Source organism: Ctenocephalides felis, unplaced genomic scaffold (assembly GCF_003426905.1).
Source record: "Ctenocephalides felis isolate EL2017-DRISC unplaced genomic scaffold, ASM342690v1 CF-g0.4_SCAFFOLD_01886, whole genome shotgun sequence".
Lineage (NCBI taxonomy): Eukaryota > Metazoa > Arthropoda > Insecta > Siphonaptera > Pulicidae > Ctenocephalides > Ctenocephalides felis.
Window position 1 is genome coordinate 185,434,229 of NW_020538040.1, and position 19,746 is coordinate 185,453,974.

Sequence of the window (19,746 nt, forward strand, 5' to 3'; positions counted from 1 at the left end):
AAATACCCAGTAAACCACAAAACGTAATGAAAACGTTAATAGAACGTAACAGATTATACGTAAAACATAACGGTTACGTAACCTAAGAGGCACACAGACGTATCTATTTCCGCCTCAAAAACGTAACGGCCTGTTTAGTTACGCGAAAACATAACGGTTTCGTTTTTGTAACGTTTCCAAATTGCGCGAAAACGTAACGGTTTCGTTTTTGTTAGGTTTCTAAATTACTAAATTAACGTGTAGGTGTCTTTGATGTAACTTAAAAATTTAATAAAATTTCCTGTAAATATAGAAACCATTTTTTATATTAATTTTATTTCATATTATAATTAAGAATTTACAAAATTTACATAACATATACTTAAAATTACAAAACTACAGAATATAAATTTGGATTTTAAAAATTTGATTAATCTAAAACAAAAAATAACAATTCTAACAAATTTCTATTTAACAGGATGGAATTAAATGTTTTATTTTGATTATAAAATTTTAACCATTGAAAATAAGTCTTGTGTAAAATTCTTGGCAACCTTTGTTTATCAAATTGAAACCATTTCACTGCTTTCTGTTCGTAAATGTATCTAAAACAGAACCAAACAGGTTAGAAACAATTTCTACAAATGTTTATTGATAATATTGATTTAAATTTTTTGTAACATTACCTCTAAAAATATTCATTATTTTCAAGTTATTGACAGCTAGGCAGTCCTTTCAACAATACCAAAAACATATTAATTCTTCATCGAATTACACTTTAGACAATAAAGAAGATTTTAGTCTCTGAATTTTTAAATATATTTTTGCTGAAGTAAAAACAATAGAAGGTTATGATTTGGAAATATTGTGATTATTATTATAAATTGTAACAATACTTCTAATTACCTCTATTTACTTTCATTATTTATTAAGAACAAAGTGCAGCTAATTCCTTTATGAACGTATTGCTCAAATATTGTCTTAATTGTTTCTTGTCAGTTCAGCCAAATTTCATCCACCGACTTTTAAATCATATTTTGCTAAAACTAAATCATAAAAAATAATACTAAATCATCTAATCATCTCTAACTATCATAATGGGGTATACCAATTCCATGACACATGACACGAGTGTCATCATTTAATGCTGTAAAAAATTTTATTCTTCTTCAAATCATTTTTTCGTGATGATGGTGGATTATTATTTTATATTCTAACTTTGCATTCATATTCTTTATTTGAGCAAATATCTTTATTATGTTCTGAGTCATTATATTTCTTCAATTGAAAACCATTGTATTAGTTTTTATTCCTGTTTAGCCGAACTATATTATTGTTACTGAAGGGGCTACAAATATTAAATTTGTATTTGTATATCTCATTTTTACTAACCTTTTGACTCAACATTGCAATAATCATTGAGGTTATGATTTTTTTGTAGAATTTAATTATTATTTGATAAACATACATTTGATGAAAACTTCTACAAATAACAAAATACGCGAATAGAATTTCCATTAAGGTCCAACTATATACTGAAAAAAAAAATCATTATTATAATAATATATAAATTAAAATAATTTACACATGTTTTATATTTATACTTACCTTGATCGATTCCATTTTAAACATTTTAACTGCACACTGCATAACTAATACGTTCTACATTAATCATATAAAATATTAATCATATAAATAATGATTAAATAAATGCTTCAAAAGAATGAAATAATTTGCTTGTCAAAAGATCTTCAATATGAAGCGTCCATTACGTCATTAGTCATAGACAGAAAAGTAAAATATATAGAGTCACGAATAACTTTCAATTGTATTTTCGTGCATAGAGTCTCGCATACATAAAAGAGTAGAACACGTAACCTATCTTTTTGACAGTTTTGTGAAACAGCTGTACCACACCGTCCATTTTGTATGTTAAACTTACAAAACACTGTAACTGAACGGTTACGTTATGAAGAAAACCATGCATTAACGTTTAAAGGTTACAATTAAACGTAACATTTACGTTTTATTAACGTAACCATAAAATACATAACAACGTTTCTTCTGTGCTACGTTACTTTAACTTTATGTGACGTTTGTGGTTTACTGGGTATTATGTATAATAAATATAACATGTGGTGATGTTTATCAACCTTCACCGATTATAGTAGCTCCATTCCATACATATAACTCGCACTCGCAATTATAAAGAGAGTATAGTGTTAAGTTAAAGATTCTAACAACAGTAGGGTTGTTGCCGTCGAAACATTTCGATAAGAACTATTGTGTATTGTATTAGTCGCGTCAGTTGAGTGTTTTTGCATTTTTATGACCGTTATGCAATAATTCGTTGACTATACACATTGTAAGACAATATTGATTTTCTGTGTGGCCTCTTTAAAATCAACGCTCAGATGTGCCGAACCGTCCGCCCAAATGCGAAGCACATTGTGGAATTACACTAGAAATAGAGTGGAATCCCAGTGTGAATAATGTTTGTTTCAATTTCAATGCTATAGCTTAAGTGCTTCATGCTCATGCATTTCTCCAATTCTGCATTTCTGCATTTCTACTCTCACGATCAGATTTTCTACGCGTTATGGAAAAAATAACTAGGACGTCGAGCACGCGTCCTGTGTAAATTACGAATTACAATTATACGACGGATTAGATTTTTTTTTTTTGTACAAACACATGGATGGTAAATGTAGTATAACTAGTGGTGCATGGCATAGTGCCTTGAAGCAAATTGCTGAAACTTTTCGTACGGTAATTTTTTTTTTGAAAACTGAATAGAGTTTTGAGAATTTTTAAATTATTGAAAAAAAAGAACTTTTTTGAAAATATTGTATTTTTTATTTTTCGAAATATTCTGGAAACTTTAATTTTTTTTTAAGCAATCGCGCTGCGTAGCGAAATATCAAAGAGCCTAATAAAATATCTGATATTTTGATGTGCATATATTTAATGATCATTTTTGACCGCCAAAGGGCTTTTTTAACTTCTCGTAGGGTAAGTTATTGTAATGGGCCGAAAATTGAAATTAAAATTTTTTATATTTCTCGACGTTTTGAAGGTTTCAGAACATTTTGGCATACCTCAGAAAAAATGGATGTGTGTGTGTATGTATGTATGGATACAAATTTTCAGTCACGTTTTCGGGCGCACGGATCAACCGATTTGAATGGCTCAAAAAACATTCGATTCCTATTGATAGGAGGATGTGCTGATTAGTTTTTGGCAAAGGCAGGTCCGGCAGTTACGGAGATAAAGAGCAAATAGTGCAGAAAATGGAAATCGAGTTTTTGAGAGAACGAAGCATCCGATTTGAATGATTGGGAGAAGTGTTTATTGGCAAAGGCAGGCCCAGCCATTTCGAAGATACTGAGCTAAATGTGTAAAAAATGTTAGTTTTTGAAAGAACTAAGCGTCCGACTTAAATGATTTAAAGAACTTTCTGCTTGTCTTAACAAAATAATTGATTTTGGAAAAAAAAATTGTTTCAACTTTTTTTTTTCTAATATTTTTTTGTATATCGAAAATAATTCAGATTTTATTTTTAATTCTGACTATGGTTCTAATATACTTTAAACAAATAATTTTAACTTTGCAATTTAGTTTATATAATTCTTATAAATATTAGACAATGTTACAATATTAATAATAATTTATTTGAAAACATTCAGTATTCCTCGAACATTTCGTTACGGTATGGAAAGTTCCAGCAATTTGCCTTAAGGCACAATGCCATACACTCCACTAGTTACTTTTATTATTGGAACTCCAAAATCGCTGGATCAAAAATTTAATCAGTTTTTTATTCCGTCAATACAAGTGAAATGTTTTTTGAATCATTCAAATCGGACGCTCCGTTACCTCAAAAACTGAAAAACCACTTCTGGCACTTTTTGTCGCGTATCTTCGAAACAGTTGGACCTGCCTTTGCCAAAAACTAATCAGCACATATTCCTTTCAATAAAAATCGAAATGGTCAATGAAAAATTGTATCCGCGCATTCATATACATACATGCATACATACATACACACACACATACATCAATTTGCCAAAATGTTCAAAGGACTTTGAAATGTGAATATATATAACATTTTTTATTGTAGATTTTTTTTTTGCGATTACCCTACGGGAAGTTAAAAATATATTACATTGTATATAATACATTTTTAATATAATATAATAAATACATATTTAATGATTTTTTAATTTCTGTACTAATAGCCTTTTTTCCTTTGGAAAAATTTTCTTTCAATTATTTTATTCAACGTTTCGGGGATGTTCAACTTCATCAGATAAATAAAATAAATTTTAAATTAGCTTGTCCTTGATTCATTAAAGTTGAAAATGATTATTTGAAAATTATATATTGTGATAATAATTATTTTCTTTTTTGGGGAATATAAAATAATTTACCTAGAAAGTGTAAAAAATTGAAAAATAAAATTAACTTTGAGTCAGTGATTTAAAATAAACTTATCGGTCAATTATCAATTACATAAGTGTAAAAAACTGTCGTAGATAACGATTATAAATAAAAATAGAGTTGCAATCGGATTTTTGAAAGTTGCAAATTAATTTAAGTGCTTAAATTTTATTGTATTACATATTTAATTTTAAATTTAAATTTTATTGCATTACTGTGTCTTGGATTTTTACTGTGCAAGATATTTTTTCTTGGTTCGGCGTTTAAAATTACTAGTTTGTCAAAGATAATATTGTGATAATGTGATTATATGTGTTTAATAAGTTTTAATTTATTTTTTGAATTTTGTATTTGGTGTTAATATATAATATATATTAACCAGTTAATAAAGGATATCGGTCGTACAGAATCGATTCCATATTGGTGTTTCATCTTTCAATTAATGCCAATGGTTCAAATAATAAATATTAAACTATTAAATATTATTTCAAAAAAATAGTTTAGCATTATCCATAAAAACAATAAATATTTTCTTCAAATTTTTTAACCATAAACAAAAAGTTACTTGATATCAATTACTACAAATAATCTAGTTCAAACCAGTGAAAATATAAATTAATAATACCGTAAATTGGCTTCGATATTATTTATCTTTTGGACAAATATTTCTATATTCTATTATAATCATTATATAATTTATTATTATTTTTGCTTTTAATAATTATTTATTGAAATTGAAAAAAAACTTTGTCACTAATGATGAACCCCAAAATTTAAATAAAAGAAAAGAAAGAACTACATGTTAAAAATTACATTCATAAATAATTTTCTAAAACGTATTTTCTAATTTTCAGGTGCATGGCGGTTGTCGTGTGTCACTGGGATCGGATTGTCAATTCGGGAACCTGCAGGCGATATATTTGCCTCCTCATGCAGTCAGCATCCCTCGTACGGAGGTGCCTATGGAGGCCATTATTGGCGTGCAGGTTCGGCCGCGGGGCGGACTTACGCGGGACTATAGCTGTCGTACGTAACCATTATAATAATAATAATAATAATAATAATAAATCGATAGAATATTCACTGTTTTATACACTTTTATGCATTTTCTTTTCCAAACTTGTGTTCCCATGATCCCTGGCCCTGCGCTTCAGCTTTCAGTTTTCTGCAGTTTCACCTTTCGCTTCTTCACAATCGTTTTAGTCTTTTTATTTTACCTTCGATGACGTCGTGTAGAAGGATTTTAGTTTTAATAATTGTTAACTAAGATTAGTTTTAATAATTGTGTTCAGTAAAGTTCTTTGTTTGCCCACTCATTTCAGTACTTCTTCATTAGTTATCTTATCTGTCCACATTATCTTTTCCATTTGTCTCCAGCACATTTTAAAACTTTCTTTCGTCTGCCATTCTTCTCGAGTACATGTCTCTGATCCGTACAGGGCTGTGCTCCAGGCATAACAATAGCAATATTGAAAATATCAGTTCAGGTGTTCCTCAGGGACCCATTCTTGGTCCACTACTATTTATTATTTTTATTGAAGACATATCTGAAATTATTAGCTGTCCACATTTATTATTTGCAGATGATCTCAAACTATATCTCAAAATAAATTCTATTGATGACTGCTTATTATTACAGTCTCAACTTCACTCTTTCCACTCTTGGTGTGTCTATAATAAATTACATTTAAATACATCAAAGTGCAAAATTCTTAGTTTTTCACATAAGCGCGTTCCAATACATTTTGATTATAAAATTTCTAACACCAGCATTGATAGATGTACTAAAATTTCAGATTTTGGAGTTTTATTTGATTCTGGTTTGTTTTTCACTGACCATATAACTGATATTTGTAATAGTGCATATAAATTTTTAGGTTTGATACTGAGAAATTGTAAACAATTCAGTTCTAACAATGCACTTCTTTGCATGTACTATTCTAATGTACGTTCAAAATTAGAATATGGTTCGATTATTTAGTATACTCATCAAATCAACAACTCTGATGCGATAGAGAAGGTTCAGCGAAAATTTCTGAAATATTTTTATTACAAAACATATAAAATTCACCCTGAACGTGGCTTTGACCACAACACTTTACTAAAAGAATTTGCTATTCCTTCCCTTGCCTCACGTCGATTTATCTGTACAATTATGTCTTATTTAAACTTTGCAATAATGCTATAGAATAGACTGTCTTTTTATTCTTAACCAACTATCCTTTAATGTTCCAAGGCTATCTACGCGTTCACAATTATTTTTTAATTATCCTTCTCCTAAATTTGCCTATTTTACTTATGTCCTCTAACTTAATTAATAATGAAATAGATATTCACAACACTTCACCTAATCAAATAATCTCCATCTGCACAAGTTAACTTTTTATTTTCTTTTCAAATATCTCATTATTTTATCTTATTCTGTTTATAAATAATATTGTTACATTCTGCATTATTAGTAATTTTATGTTAGGCGTTTTATGTTAATAACTATATATTGTAATTTTGTATACATTTTAATTGTTATTCATTATGTAAAATAATTGTATTTTTGAGTCCTCTTGGAAGAAATCTGTGGGCTATATATTTAAAATAAATAAATAAATAAAAATGAATAACACTTTATCATCTCTTTTGCAAGTCGAGACTCAGTTTGCTCGTCGGTAGCTACCTCTTTTTCTTGCGTTAACGTTTCTCAAATATTTGAAATGATCCACGTCTTCCAATTATCGATTTCCTACCTCAGTCATCTTGTTTCAAGTAATCGATATATATTTCTAATGATGTATTCTCTGATGATACATATCTATTTTTGCAGCTCGAAGTATTTCAGAAGAATTCAGCAGTGGGGACGCAGCGAGGTATCGCGATGAAGAAATTAGTTCATCATCAGGTATAATACTAAATGAATACATTAGATTCTCTGTTTGGATAAAATATTATTGTTAATTATTTGTAGTCAAAACAGATGCGGGACATAATCGTGATTCTAAATGCGATAAGGGTAAAGAGAAGGAGGACAAAGATGAAGGTTTGTCATTAATAAATAACACTGCAGTATGATGAATTTTAACTGTAAAATCTGTATCTTTTGCAGAAGTGATCAAAGTATTTGACGGCAATTGTTCACTTCGACGTCGAATATTTCGCACGATATCTGTGTCCCGTACAGCATCAGCCGAGACTCTCCTGCTGGCCTCCCTACGTGCTTTTCACATTGGCAAAGAACCCAGTGAGTTTTATTTGACGGACCTTTACGCCGGCGACGATGTTCGCGTTCAGGATCCTTTGCCGGTTACTACACTGCAACGTGTCGAAGGAAAACGGCCAGCCGTTTTTCTTCGATTCAGGTAAATAATAATTTTAACTAGTTGGTATTGGTATTTTCCCTTGAGGGAAGTTACATGAACTTCCCGATATGTGTAAATAATCGACTTAATCAATAAATAATAAGTTAATTTATGAGTGATTAGAAGTATTCCGAGTGGATTTATTACACATCATTGCAAACGAACGAACACGTTAACTCGGAGTATTTTCTAAAAGCAAATTTTCAAAAATCAATAATTTTTATAATTGAACCAGTTTCCATAAGACTTTAATGGTTTACTATGTTCAAGACCAAGTACACTATCGTTATACCAACTAAATCATCTAATTTTACTTTTAATAAACATCAAAAAAACTACTCATTTTCTCAAACTTTGTTGAATTTTTAAAATTAAACTACTTGTCGTAAGGCCGTAATAATTCAGTAAGTTCTATAAGACCATGATGTATATCGCCAAAAAAAGTTCCATAAAAATCGGCCTAAATTTTTTTTTCAACAGTTAATTCCAAGAAAACGGGTCGGTAGATTTTCACCTAAAACTAATCAGTATCATTCCCAACTAATATCTTTCGAACAGTTTTTGATTTTTTAAAATCGGTTCGGTAGTATGAGCTTAAATGTGGACGAAAAGTTTAACACTTTTTTCCAAATTACAAAGAAACGGCTCGGCCGATCGTCGCACAAAACTGAGAAACGACAATCCTCATCGAGATACATCAAATTCTTTTTAAATATCTGAAATCGGTTCAGGCGTTTTTGAGCATACGTCGATGAAAGTTCTAATTTTGACAAATGCCAAAAAGGCCATACTAATTTTTGCAAACTTTGACGAATTTTTAAAGCTAAACCAGTTGTCGTAGAGCCGTAATATTTTAGTATGATCTAGAACGCTATGGTATCTAGTCTTAGCGTCAAAAAAATAATCATAAAAATTGTCGATTTTTTTTTTAAACATTATTACAAGAAAACGGCCTGGCCGATCTTTACCAAAAACTTATCAGCACGATTCCCAACCAATATCTTTCGAACGGTTTTTGAATTTTCAAAATCGATTCAGAATTGCGGGCTAAAACGTAGACGAAAATTTTTTTACTTTTCTGCGATTTATAAAGAAACGGCTTGGCCGATCGTCGCACAAAATTGACAAGCAATAGTCCTCATCGGGATACATCGTGTGGCTTTTAAATTTTTAAAATCGGTCCAGCCGTTTTCGAGAAAACGTCGATTTACGGCAAAAAATCTGTTCACATACACGCACACACACATACACACACACACACATACTTTTTCTAAATTTCTTCAGAATGGCTTGAAACGTCGAAAAAACATAAAATTAGCAATTCGGATTTTTTGATGAAAACATAAACTTCTCTTTCGGGAAGTTAATAAACTAATCAGATATTGATATTATGTAAATGTTAATTAAAAATAAATTACTAGGGATCGTGAAATTGAACATGGTGTTGTGCGGGTTTATCCTGGAAAACTTCAAGTATCGGAACCGTTCTGCACGATACAGGTGACAAATGACACTACTGTAAAGGATCTTATCCGACTAGCATTAGACAAATTTGGATTAAATGATTATCAATGCGAAGATTATCGGTGCTCTGAGATTCTTCTGGATAGAGGCGGTAAGCATCATTATATAATTTTCTCGAAAATACAGGTTTTATTATTTATTATTTATTTTCCATTTAGTATCAGAACGAGTGCTTTCATGGACTGAAAGACCGTGGGAAATAGTCAAATCGCTCGCAAAAGACTCAATTAGGCAAATGGAATTAATGCGATTCTATTTGCAACTAAAACAAGACCCACATGGTCCAAACTTAGCACTATTTGTTGCCAATCTACCACCGGGTTTATCAGAAAGAAACTATGAAAATATACTTACAGAGTACTTAGGGAAAGGTAATTGAAATACATTAGCTCAAATGTACACCTATACCATATATTTATATATGTTTTTATTCTAGAAAACAAATTTTCTTCAATTGGTCCTATTTATTATGAATACGGTTCGCTGGTTATCACTTACGAAGATGCTTCTAAGGCAGTGAGAGCATTGTATGCGTTACGCGAATCACGACATGAAGACAAACACTTTCTCGGTGAATATTACATAATGCATATACACTTAAAATATACAGCAATGCAAACAGTCCTAATATTTTGTTAAAATAAACGTAATATTATTTTCAGTTCTTTTACTTCCCAATATTGAACCCAGCATGGTGCCTCAAGGTGTTCAACCACTTCTAGTATTTGTGAATGTTAAATCTGGAGGGTGCCAAGGATTAGAGTTGATCTCATCATTTAGAAAATTATTGAATCCATATCAAGTATTTGATCTTGATAATGGAGGTCCTCTTCCAGGGTAATTTTTATATTACTTTGTTAGGCATTAATCATTTTTAAACAATCTTTGATATTTAACTTTATTATGTAGATTGTACGTTTTTCGGCATATAAAGGATTATAAGATTCTGGTTTGTGGAGGCGATGGTACCATCGGTTGGGTATTGCAATGTTTGGATAACGTCGGACAGGATTCCGAATGTTCATCGCCCGCGTGCGCTATCGTACCTCTTGGAACAGGTAAATTAAATCTCAAATCAATTCAAAATATGATATAATATTGGAACTAATTAATTTTTTTCTCCAGGCAATGATTTAGCTCGTGTTTTACGTTGGGGACCAGGGTATACAGGCGGGGAAGATCCTCTCAATTTATTAAGAGACGTAATCGAAGCTGAAGAAATTCGCTTGGATCGATGGACGGTTGTCTTCCATCCTGAAGACAAATCTGAAGATCAGAAGCAGCCGACGAATGTCATCGGTAAGAAGAAGCGGCCGAAATTCGTGCCCAAAATACACAATGATATAGAAAAACAAAAAACTACGTCAGTCACAGGTTTACATATTTTTTAAACTTTTTGTGTTTATTATTTATTTCACATCATTACAACAAAAATTTATTTGAAAGACACTGTATGTTTATACATAAAATAGTATGACAAATTCGCTAGATAGATGTCTGTAGATAAATCCTTATGCATTCGTTTACAACTACATACTTAGGCGCAAGATATATTTTTATTAAAGCATTTTCTAACATCAAACACATAAGAAATTAAGATATAAATTAAAAATCACGATTTTTTAAAAATTATATTTTTCCAGCCAAAATGATAAACTGTATGATTTTCATTTTACTATCAAACAACAATTACTTAGAGACATGAAATTTATGTTGTGCCCATGTATGTGCATTTATTATGATCTGCTATCTTTAATGGGTTCCCTTCGAATAAAGGCTTGTAAGACAGTCATGAAATCAACGAAAATTATAACAATTTCTGAACCAGTAAGGATTCCTTTATTATAAACACTTTTTAATTATGTCGAAATGTTTCGAAACATATCTTGAATATAGCAAATTTATTGGCTGGATAATAATTCCATTGATAAAATTCAATTAATAATTATTAGGTTACTTGTTAGATGAATTTAAAGGGTTTGGTCCGCATTCTCATACAAAATTGGCCTCGCCCAGGTATTTGTAGGATGTCATTTTGAAGGTTTTTATGAAACAGAATTGATATACCAATTTTCAACTCTTTACCACACACAACATTTAGCCTAAATATTTTTTGAAATAAGCGAAAGTGACCCTTTTCTACAGATGGTATAAAGTTAATAAAAATTTAAGCAAACTTTATAACAGTTTTGAAAACGTAATATATTTCATGTTTACTTTCGTCATTAAATGCGAAAACAAAGTATTATATGCTCTAAAATTTTTGGATCAAAATATTTAAATTATTTCGAACAACTTGCACTGCCAGGATGAAAAATTACTTATTATTAACATTAGCTATTATGACTGATGAAGTAGAAGGTTTAAAATTGGTATAGATTTTTTTTAAAAGATCTTTGACATGTATATATATCGATTAAATATTAAGGTGGAGCCAATTTTGCAAGGCAATGCGTCTATACATACCCCTATGTGTTTCGTAAAACCTTTATTTGATTCATAGCATATTTTAAATATGGTTTATTTGTAATTTAAAATGAATCGTGTAAACTTGCATGCTGTACTATATAAATGTTGCAAAATGTTGACAACATTTAATAGAATATATTTCTTTAACATTACGATTGCACTATTTGATATACATGTCTGGAAATGTACATATATTATATAGGTATATGTAAGAATATATAGGGTTGCATTCGTGTATATATATATATATATATATATATATATATATATATATACATATCTGTGTGTATTACTTCTATGCGTACAAGAATTAAGTTTATAATTCCTAAAATTTATTATTGCACGCGATGCCTATATCAACAATAAAACATTAAAGGTATTTAATTGCTCTTTAATATTCCATTATTTTATCGAAATAAGCCAGAATAAATATATCTGTTGTTCTCATAAAGAAATTAAGATAATCTAGTATACATAATTTGATTTTATTTTCAGTGAGTGGTTCACAAAGCGAGGACAATTCTCAAATTTTCGTAATGAACAATTATTTTGGAATCGGAATCGACGCCGATCTCTGCTTGGATTTCCATAACGCTCGCGAAGAGAATCCAAATAAATTCAATAGCAGGTATGTAAAAAACTATTTGATAATTTAACCCTAATATTTAAAAACTTAACCAGTTAACTGTGGCGCGCTCAACGATATGATATAAGCTATATAATAGCTTATGGTTACTGATTTATAAGCCAATATACAAAATTTTACCACTTTTCCATGACTAGGACTTGTGACGACTGGTCAACCACAGTTAACTTATTAAGCATAGTATAAAAAGTCGTTTATGGTAATCTCAAACATTGCAAATAATATTCATTCTATTTAATCTATTATCTTACTTTAGGTTACATAATAAAGGCGTCTATGTAAAAATGGGTTTACGTAAAATGGTTGGACGAAAAATGTGCAAAGAGCTTCATAAAGAAGTTCGACTCGAAGTCGATGGTAAACTGGTAGAACTACCTCCAGTCGAAGGAATTATTATACTAAACATTCTCAGGTAAGAACTTGTTTATCCAAAACGCTAGCAAATAGGATTAATATAAATTATTTTGATAGCTGGGGCTCTGGTGCAAATCCTTGGGGAGTAGAAAAAGAGGATCATTTCACGAAACCTAATCATTGGGACGGTATGCTTGAAGTGGTCGGAGTTACTGGTGTTGTACATTTAGGCCAAATACAGTCTGGACTGCGTTCAGCAATGCGTATTGCACAGGTATAAATCATAAACAGACAAACCTCTGACAACGCGGTTTCCATACTACGCAAAGCTGAAGTTGCGACAGTCGTCTAATTTTTGTTCAACAGTTCATAAGTAACTAGATATTGTTGTAAAAGGTTTTAATATCGACTATTTTATTTTTTACAATATGTTCATGTAATCATGGCAGTTTATATAAATGCTGTATACGACATCAGTGTTAGTAGTGGCAGGACCTTTTTACAGTACATTAGTCGTTCTAACAGAGAAGTAAGAACACATTGAGCTTACATTTTTTTGTTGGAAAACAGTTTATGTTTTATTTTATTATATAAACTCTCAAGTTAATAAAAACAATGCCGTAAGGGAGCGTCCAATAATCACGTGATCGATTTTTAAGGATTTTTGGATCCTCCCTCTCCCTTGGTGATACGTGGTGATATTCAAATTTACTTTTCCACTCTCAACAAACACTACATGTATTTATAGTTACGAGAAATAATTGTACAATTTTTGAATTTTTTTTTGAAAATGTTTGGATTTTTTTAAAAAATTCTGATAAAAAATAAATACACGTGTTATCTTACTATACCCCTCCCTTTCCCACGTAATATTTCGTGATTTTTGTCAACCCCCCCCCCTCATAAAAACCATACATGATTAATGGACGCCCCCTAATTTTTACTAATCATGATTTTTTTATAGCGCTGTTTCCATACAACGTGATTAGCGAATTTCATAAAACGCGCTACGAATTAATCTGGATTGCACGGTACGCGTTCGCCGCGTTATCGGAGGGCTTACTGTAATTTCAGTACTAATTATTTTTGTTACTATCAAATTACAATTTAACTTGATTGATATGTGTTTCTAATTAGGGTGGTCATATCAAAATACATTTGAATTCTGATATACCAGTTCAAGTGGATGGTGAACCTTGGGTACAAAGCCCTGGAGATGTTGTGGTTCTCAAATCTGCACTTAAGGTCAGTAATCAATTAAAATATATTAATTTGATCTATGTAATGAACTTCACTTACGATCAAAGTATTTTTAAGGCAAATTTAATGTCTTAAAGACTAAATTGATTGTATTTAACAAAAAGTTTGAGATGGTCATTACACAGAATTTTTTTCAAAATTTTCCATGTTACTTATTCAAAAATATTATCTATTTATAACAATGTTTGTTAAAATATGCTTCCTTTGAACCATTGGCTTGCAAAAATGATTCATTCAATCGCAACCTTTTAGTTTGTATTGTAGTTTGCAGTAAAGCATGTTTGATCCTGTTTTATAGTATGCTAGTCTAAAACCGTTTTATACCATGAATATTTTCTTGCATGATACAATGATATATGAGAGCAGCAATTAGTTATAATTAATACAAAAATTGATTATTTATATTAAATTTAAATTATATATAAAGTTTTATTTGAGAAGTTGTTAATAAAAATAAAATAGTTAAATTTCTAATTCAATTGATGTTAATTAATGTTGGACACTTTATATGAAAGTTAAAGCCTTAAAGCAAATAAATAATAGGATCATAACGTGTTACAGTTTGAGTAACTATATATTATCTTATATTTTGCGCCTTAGGCAACAATGCTGAAGAAACTTAAATCGAGGCGTCGTCTGACTGAGCCGTACATTACTCCCGAGAATGGAAATGACAATTGTGATAAATCCTAGAATTTTCAAAAATCCAGGCACAATTTCCTATTGTATTATTTATTTTAAAAACACATCCTTTGTAATTGTTTCGCAAATTAAACAGACCGGCCGTATCCTATATTGCAAATGAATCCACATATTTAGCAATTTGGCACTTAATTTACCTAGTTATATATATATTATATTTGTTATGTCACATTCCAATATTAACATCAAACAAATCTTGTTCCATTAATCATGTCGCTTTGAATGTAGTTGCTCTAGTAATACATACCTTTGTAATGCTCACTTCCAAAAAGTATCATTTTTTAGTATATTTCTAAATTTGTTTCTTAGAAATTCAGATTCTAATGTGTCTGCTCACGATATTGTCAGTAGGACACGTTATGTCAAATTGTTAAATATATTTATTTTTGTTTTTCCTACACTGCCTGCCTGCTCCTAAACTATGTCGCATCATTTAACTGGACATGGCGAACGGATATCAGGCTACGATGTTGAAAAAACTGAAAGGCAAGATGAAACGACGAAATACCGAACCGTTAGGATTGTTGCCGCTCAGTTTAACTGCCGGCGGTTCTAGTCCCCTGGAAGGTAAATCATCGGGATTGTTGTCCGACACGTCGCCAGCCGACCAGGACGACCAAATTCCGGCCAGGGTCTCCTTGGCCTCAACACCTCAAGATCTATCGTTGCACGACAATGACGCACAAGACGACACAGACTTCTGAATTTGGTATTGCGAACGCTTGATTTAAATGACTGACGGTCTTCTGAACGACTTCGAAATGAACCGCTCGTTTCTACATTTAATATTGTACCATATTATAACTCAAAGACGTTACACTCAATCCTTTAAATCAAACGTCGCAATATACCTGTATTATTTTTTTATTTATTTAATATTTATACCGTTATATTTATGACAAGGGCAGGCATTTTAATGTTAATTAGCTTGTGGCTAAACTCTAAATAACGCTAGGAAATTTCAGCAGAAACTAATTTCAGTATGAGTGATAGTTGAGCGCTTGATTGGGTGCTGTTCCGAATGAATGATTGAAATGGAGAATATTAAGGGGCAAGTATACTTAAAATTAGTGTGATTTGGTCACATCTCTTGAATATCTGCTATTGGTCAGTAGCATAATATATTATGTGTGCGAAAAGAATTATAACATTTTATCAAAGTTTTAACGTATATAATTTCATGAATTTGGCTTGCAATGTTCAACACACGCATACAATTACATGAGATTTTTATAAATTGTACATTTTGTCATCCAGTGCAATGAAATTCATATATGTATCATTTTATAAATGATATATAAAAAGGCGTTTCTTAAAATTGCATTTAATTTATAACAAAGTTATTATATAGGATAGAATTCCGCATATAATACAATCAATTTTTATTAGGGAAATTTAGAAACTATTAAAACATTTTGTTTTCCTTCTAGTCAACAGCAGTTATTCTTATATGGGTGTTTAGTGATTTTCATGTTTATATTAATGATCTCAAGATTATTTAATCCAGATGTCTAAACAACTCAATATTTATTTATTCATTTATTTATAAGTCGTAAAAATAATAAATGTTATTTAAGGCTATTGTCAGCTTTAGTTAAATTGGGAAAATATCCCATCTATGCACAACAAATACCACTCATGTGCAGTACTTGAATTTGATTGGAAATGCATTAATAAGCAAATCAAATAGTATAATGAACAACTTAATTAATATTGTGATGTTGATAATTATTGCTGATTGGTGGCATTTAATTATTTATTTGCTACCATTCAGTAGTGAATTATTAGTTTTAGATTAAATTTTAAGACGGACCGGTTGCAGATCATGAACCGTACTGATGCTGATCCCAATGTGCGATCGCAGTGCGAAAAAGCGATAAAATTTTATTAGTGAGAGCACAATTAACCGCTAATGTATAATCGAATCATCGTGAGTAATAAAGATGAAATAGATATCACCGATTTTAAAAATGTATTATGCAATGGACTTTTGTATTCAGATCGGTGATATGTGAACGCGACACGTGATCAATTCGGTGTATATGAATACACACAGTTCACATGTTGGATGTAAACAGACGGCGCCCTGTATTATTGAGATGCAATTTAAACCATCAGATTAATAATCCAATGTATAGGCGCAGAATGGATTTCAATTAATAGCCAAAACACAACAATGAAGTTTTAAAATTGATTTGAATTCATTATTTATGTTGATATATAAATATATATTCTGTTAATAGTGCCAAATTCAAAAGGGGCGTTATGGCGCGCTCGGGTAGTCGCGCTTAGGGCGCCGGATCTGTATCGAAAGAAATGTGGACACAATTATCCTTTTCCCTATTGCCTTGTAAATTCCTACATCTGATTCCTATCCTGCAGGGCTGTTGCCGATGTCCGGGGTCGCGGGTCGAGTGGAGTTTGGCCCTCGACCTCGGACCACTTAGGCACACCGGCCCGTTCCCGTCTAAGCCGCCTCGTATTTGGTCGGTGTACGATGCCTCCGAAGCGTCTTTGAAGTGGTCAATGTTCATGGGGCTCAACTGTTCCTATAGGCTCACCGGCCAGTTTGCCTTACGATCAGTAATGAACTAGAATCACTTTAAATACCTTCGCATCAAACAATTTTTAAATAGTACGTAATTTACAATTGTAAACAAAATTGTCATTGTATATACTTATATGTGTATATGTATACACATATATTTATATAGTTATTTATACATATTATATATAATATATATGAATATGTATATATGGTGTTATCGATAAAATTAATTTTCACTAACACATTGTTAGGTTTTTTAATATGTTTTAAACTTCATTTCGCAATTTTATATAAATATGATAGATAAAATGTTGTCACGATAATAGTTGATTTGAATATATATGTAGATAGAGAATGCAATCATTTGGATGATATATTTCCCAAAGTGCAATGTTTATTGCTAAGATATATTTTACATAGGTTCATGTATCTAGTTACATGTATTCAATTTACTATTTCGTGGCAATGAATTAATCAGAGTTATTTTGTGTAATTCTTCAATTTCACTTATAATGAGTATTTGAATATTTTGTTGAAATTACTAAAAATGTTTATCTGTATATGTGATTGAATAGAGTAAAACTAAAATACTTTGTGGATATAATGAGATGAAAATAAATAAATGTAATTAAAAATGATCAGTTTAAATATTTGATATTAATGGTTTTTTATCATTTCAGGAGAGCCACAGGTTTAAAAACCAATATACGATAAAACTATGTAACAGAGGTAGAATGAATGAAGTTCTATGATGATAATAAATTGTTTGAATTGAGAAGAATTAGAAGATAATTTCTGAGTGTTTGATATGTTCTATACTATAAGCTATTAAAAAACAGTATTTTCATATTGCTATTTATTAATTCTAAATTATTTATTAAATTGTGAGTGAAACACAATGGTGCATACAAATTTTTTATTTTATTTTTTAAAAAATGTATGGTATAATTATCTATTCTATTATACCAACCTTATTATTAAAACGAAATTGACAAAGTGATGAAATGGAATACTTTGAGCGATTTCTTTTATTCCCTTCATGCATTTTCTTGTAACTTTTGGGGTAATTTACATATCCCATAGCACTTTTTATTCTTCTATTTGAATGAGCTATCTTTATTGAATCTGCTTTTGCAAATCTACTTTCATTTGGTATACATGATCCTCTTCTTGCATTATTTTTGGATATTGGGTTAGCAAGAGCATTTAAAAGAAAAGTTCTTTAGGTGTCGAAGGCTATAAATAATGATTTATGTTAACCTTATGCAATAAATAAGTAATATAACATACTTACACATTCTTCAATATTTTTAGAAACCCAACTGTCTCCAAAACATCCATTCATAATTTTTTGCTGTTTTGTTTTACTAGGTTTCTTCACTTTTATATCTTGTTCCTGCTGAGATTTTGTATCAGCGATAACTCTGTTATTAATTCTTGTATAATTTCTATGTATATAAGTCAACAACCAATTGTACCCACTTTCAATATTTTCATTGGGATCTGGTAAACGCACAGCACTGCAAGGTTGTACCAATGTTGGACACTGGTATTTATTGACCATATCTTCAATCCCCAACTTTTCTACAATATCTATTTCATCTAAGGCACCTTCACAATCTTGCTTATTTGCAAAAATAAGTATAGGTTTTCCATTAATTTGTTTATGGCAAACGACTTCATTTAATATGTGTTGACATTCAGCAAGACGTTGCAAATCACTAGAATCAACAACAAATATGAGTCCGTGGGCCTGTAATTTAAATTTCAAATAAATGCATATTTGATTAAATTCAAGTGTAAAATAATATTCACATCTAAATAGTATTTGGGCCAAATGTTTCGGATTTGTTCACTTCCACCTAGTTCGTAAAGAAAAACATTATGTTTATCACAATTTAGGTTCTGCATAGAGAAACCAATTGTCGGTAATACATTAGTGAAATCTTCTTTTCTCAAACGATTAGCAATTACAGTTTTGCCTGCATTATCCAATCCCAATAGCAAGAGAACGACACTATAAAAATAATTATTATTCGGTGATGGTAACTAACCATTAATATAACAAATATATACTCTACTTTTGTTGTGATGTTTTAGATGTAAATCTCATGCACAAATTTTTCCCATAGCTTATATTTATAAGAGACGAAAAAACATTTTTAATATAAATGTAAACAAATCATTGTTAGGTAAACAAAGGCCATCATATATCGATCGTGACATTTGAATCAAAATATAAACAGAACGCTGCTGTGAACAGTACTGCCACCATAATAATGCTTTGATTGGTTGTTATGGTGACAGTTGTTATCTATGGCTGTGTTCATTGTTTTGCACAGTTTTGCACAACTTAAGGATTTCATTTTCATGTTTACCCTAGACAATATAATAATGATGTTTACATTAAGTGAATATTTCATTACCCCATGGTCCACAATAAACCACGTCAGTAAATGAAAAATTGTTGATTT

At 30.6% G+C, this 19,746-nt stretch overlaps 2 protein-coding genes across 2 annotated transcripts in view; one reads left to right on the forward strand and one right to left on the reverse strand.

Annotated features, from left to right (window-relative positions):
* LOC113376391 (diacylglycerol kinase theta-like) overlaps positions 1-14,801 on the forward strand; it is a 31,356-nt gene extending 16,555 nt beyond the window's left edge. Inside the window, exons 10-24 of the mRNA XM_026616295.1 lie at positions 5,274-5,445; positions 7,238-7,312; positions 7,379-7,450; positions 7,517-7,769; positions 9,191-9,384; positions 9,452-9,664; positions 9,730-9,864; positions 9,956-10,130; positions 10,203-10,351; positions 10,419-10,592; positions 12,258-12,390; positions 12,665-12,820; positions 12,880-13,036; positions 13,900-14,007; positions 14,623-14,801. Coding sequence (XP_026472080.1) covers positions 5,274-5,445; positions 7,238-7,312; positions 7,379-7,450; positions 7,517-7,769; positions 9,191-9,384; positions 9,452-9,664; positions 9,730-9,864; positions 9,956-10,130; positions 10,203-10,351; positions 10,419-10,592; positions 12,258-12,390; positions 12,665-12,820; positions 12,880-13,036; positions 13,900-14,007; positions 14,623-14,715 — 2,259 coding nt within the window. The 3' untranslated portion in view covers positions 14,716-14,801. The remainder of the gene's footprint in view (positions 1-5,273; positions 5,446-7,237; positions 7,313-7,378; positions 7,451-7,516; positions 7,770-9,190; positions 9,385-9,451; positions 9,665-9,729; positions 9,865-9,955; positions 10,131-10,202; positions 10,352-10,418; positions 10,593-12,257; positions 12,391-12,664; positions 12,821-12,879; positions 13,037-13,899; positions 14,008-14,622) is intronic.
* Positions 14,802-18,478: 3,677 nt separating this feature from the next.
* Positions 18,479-19,389, reverse strand: LOC113376392 (ADP-ribosylation factor-like protein 13B). Its single transcript, XM_026616296.1, has 4 exons — positions 19,354-19,389; positions 19,088-19,289; positions 18,567-19,025; positions 18,479-18,508 (listed from the first exon to the last, which is right to left on the reverse strand). The coding sequence occupies exons 1-4, from the start codon at positions 19,383-19,385 to the stop codon at positions 18,479-18,481; spliced, it is 723 nt and encodes a 240-aa protein (XP_026472081.1). The 5' UTR covers positions 19,386-19,389.
* Positions 19,390-19,746: the final 357 nt, after the last annotated feature.

Coding starts and splice junctions, on each gene's coding strand:
- LOC113376392 (XM_026616296.1), bottom strand. CDS start 19,385: ATGAGATTTACATCTAAAACATCACAACAAAA. Junction 19,290..19,353: donor TCTAAAACATCACAACAAAA/GTAGAGTATATA, acceptor TTATTTTTATAG/TGTCGTTCTCTTGCTATTGG. Junction 18,509..18,566: donor CTAAAAATATTGAAGAATGT/GTAAGTATGTTA, acceptor CATTATTTATAG/CCTTCGACACCTAAAGAACT.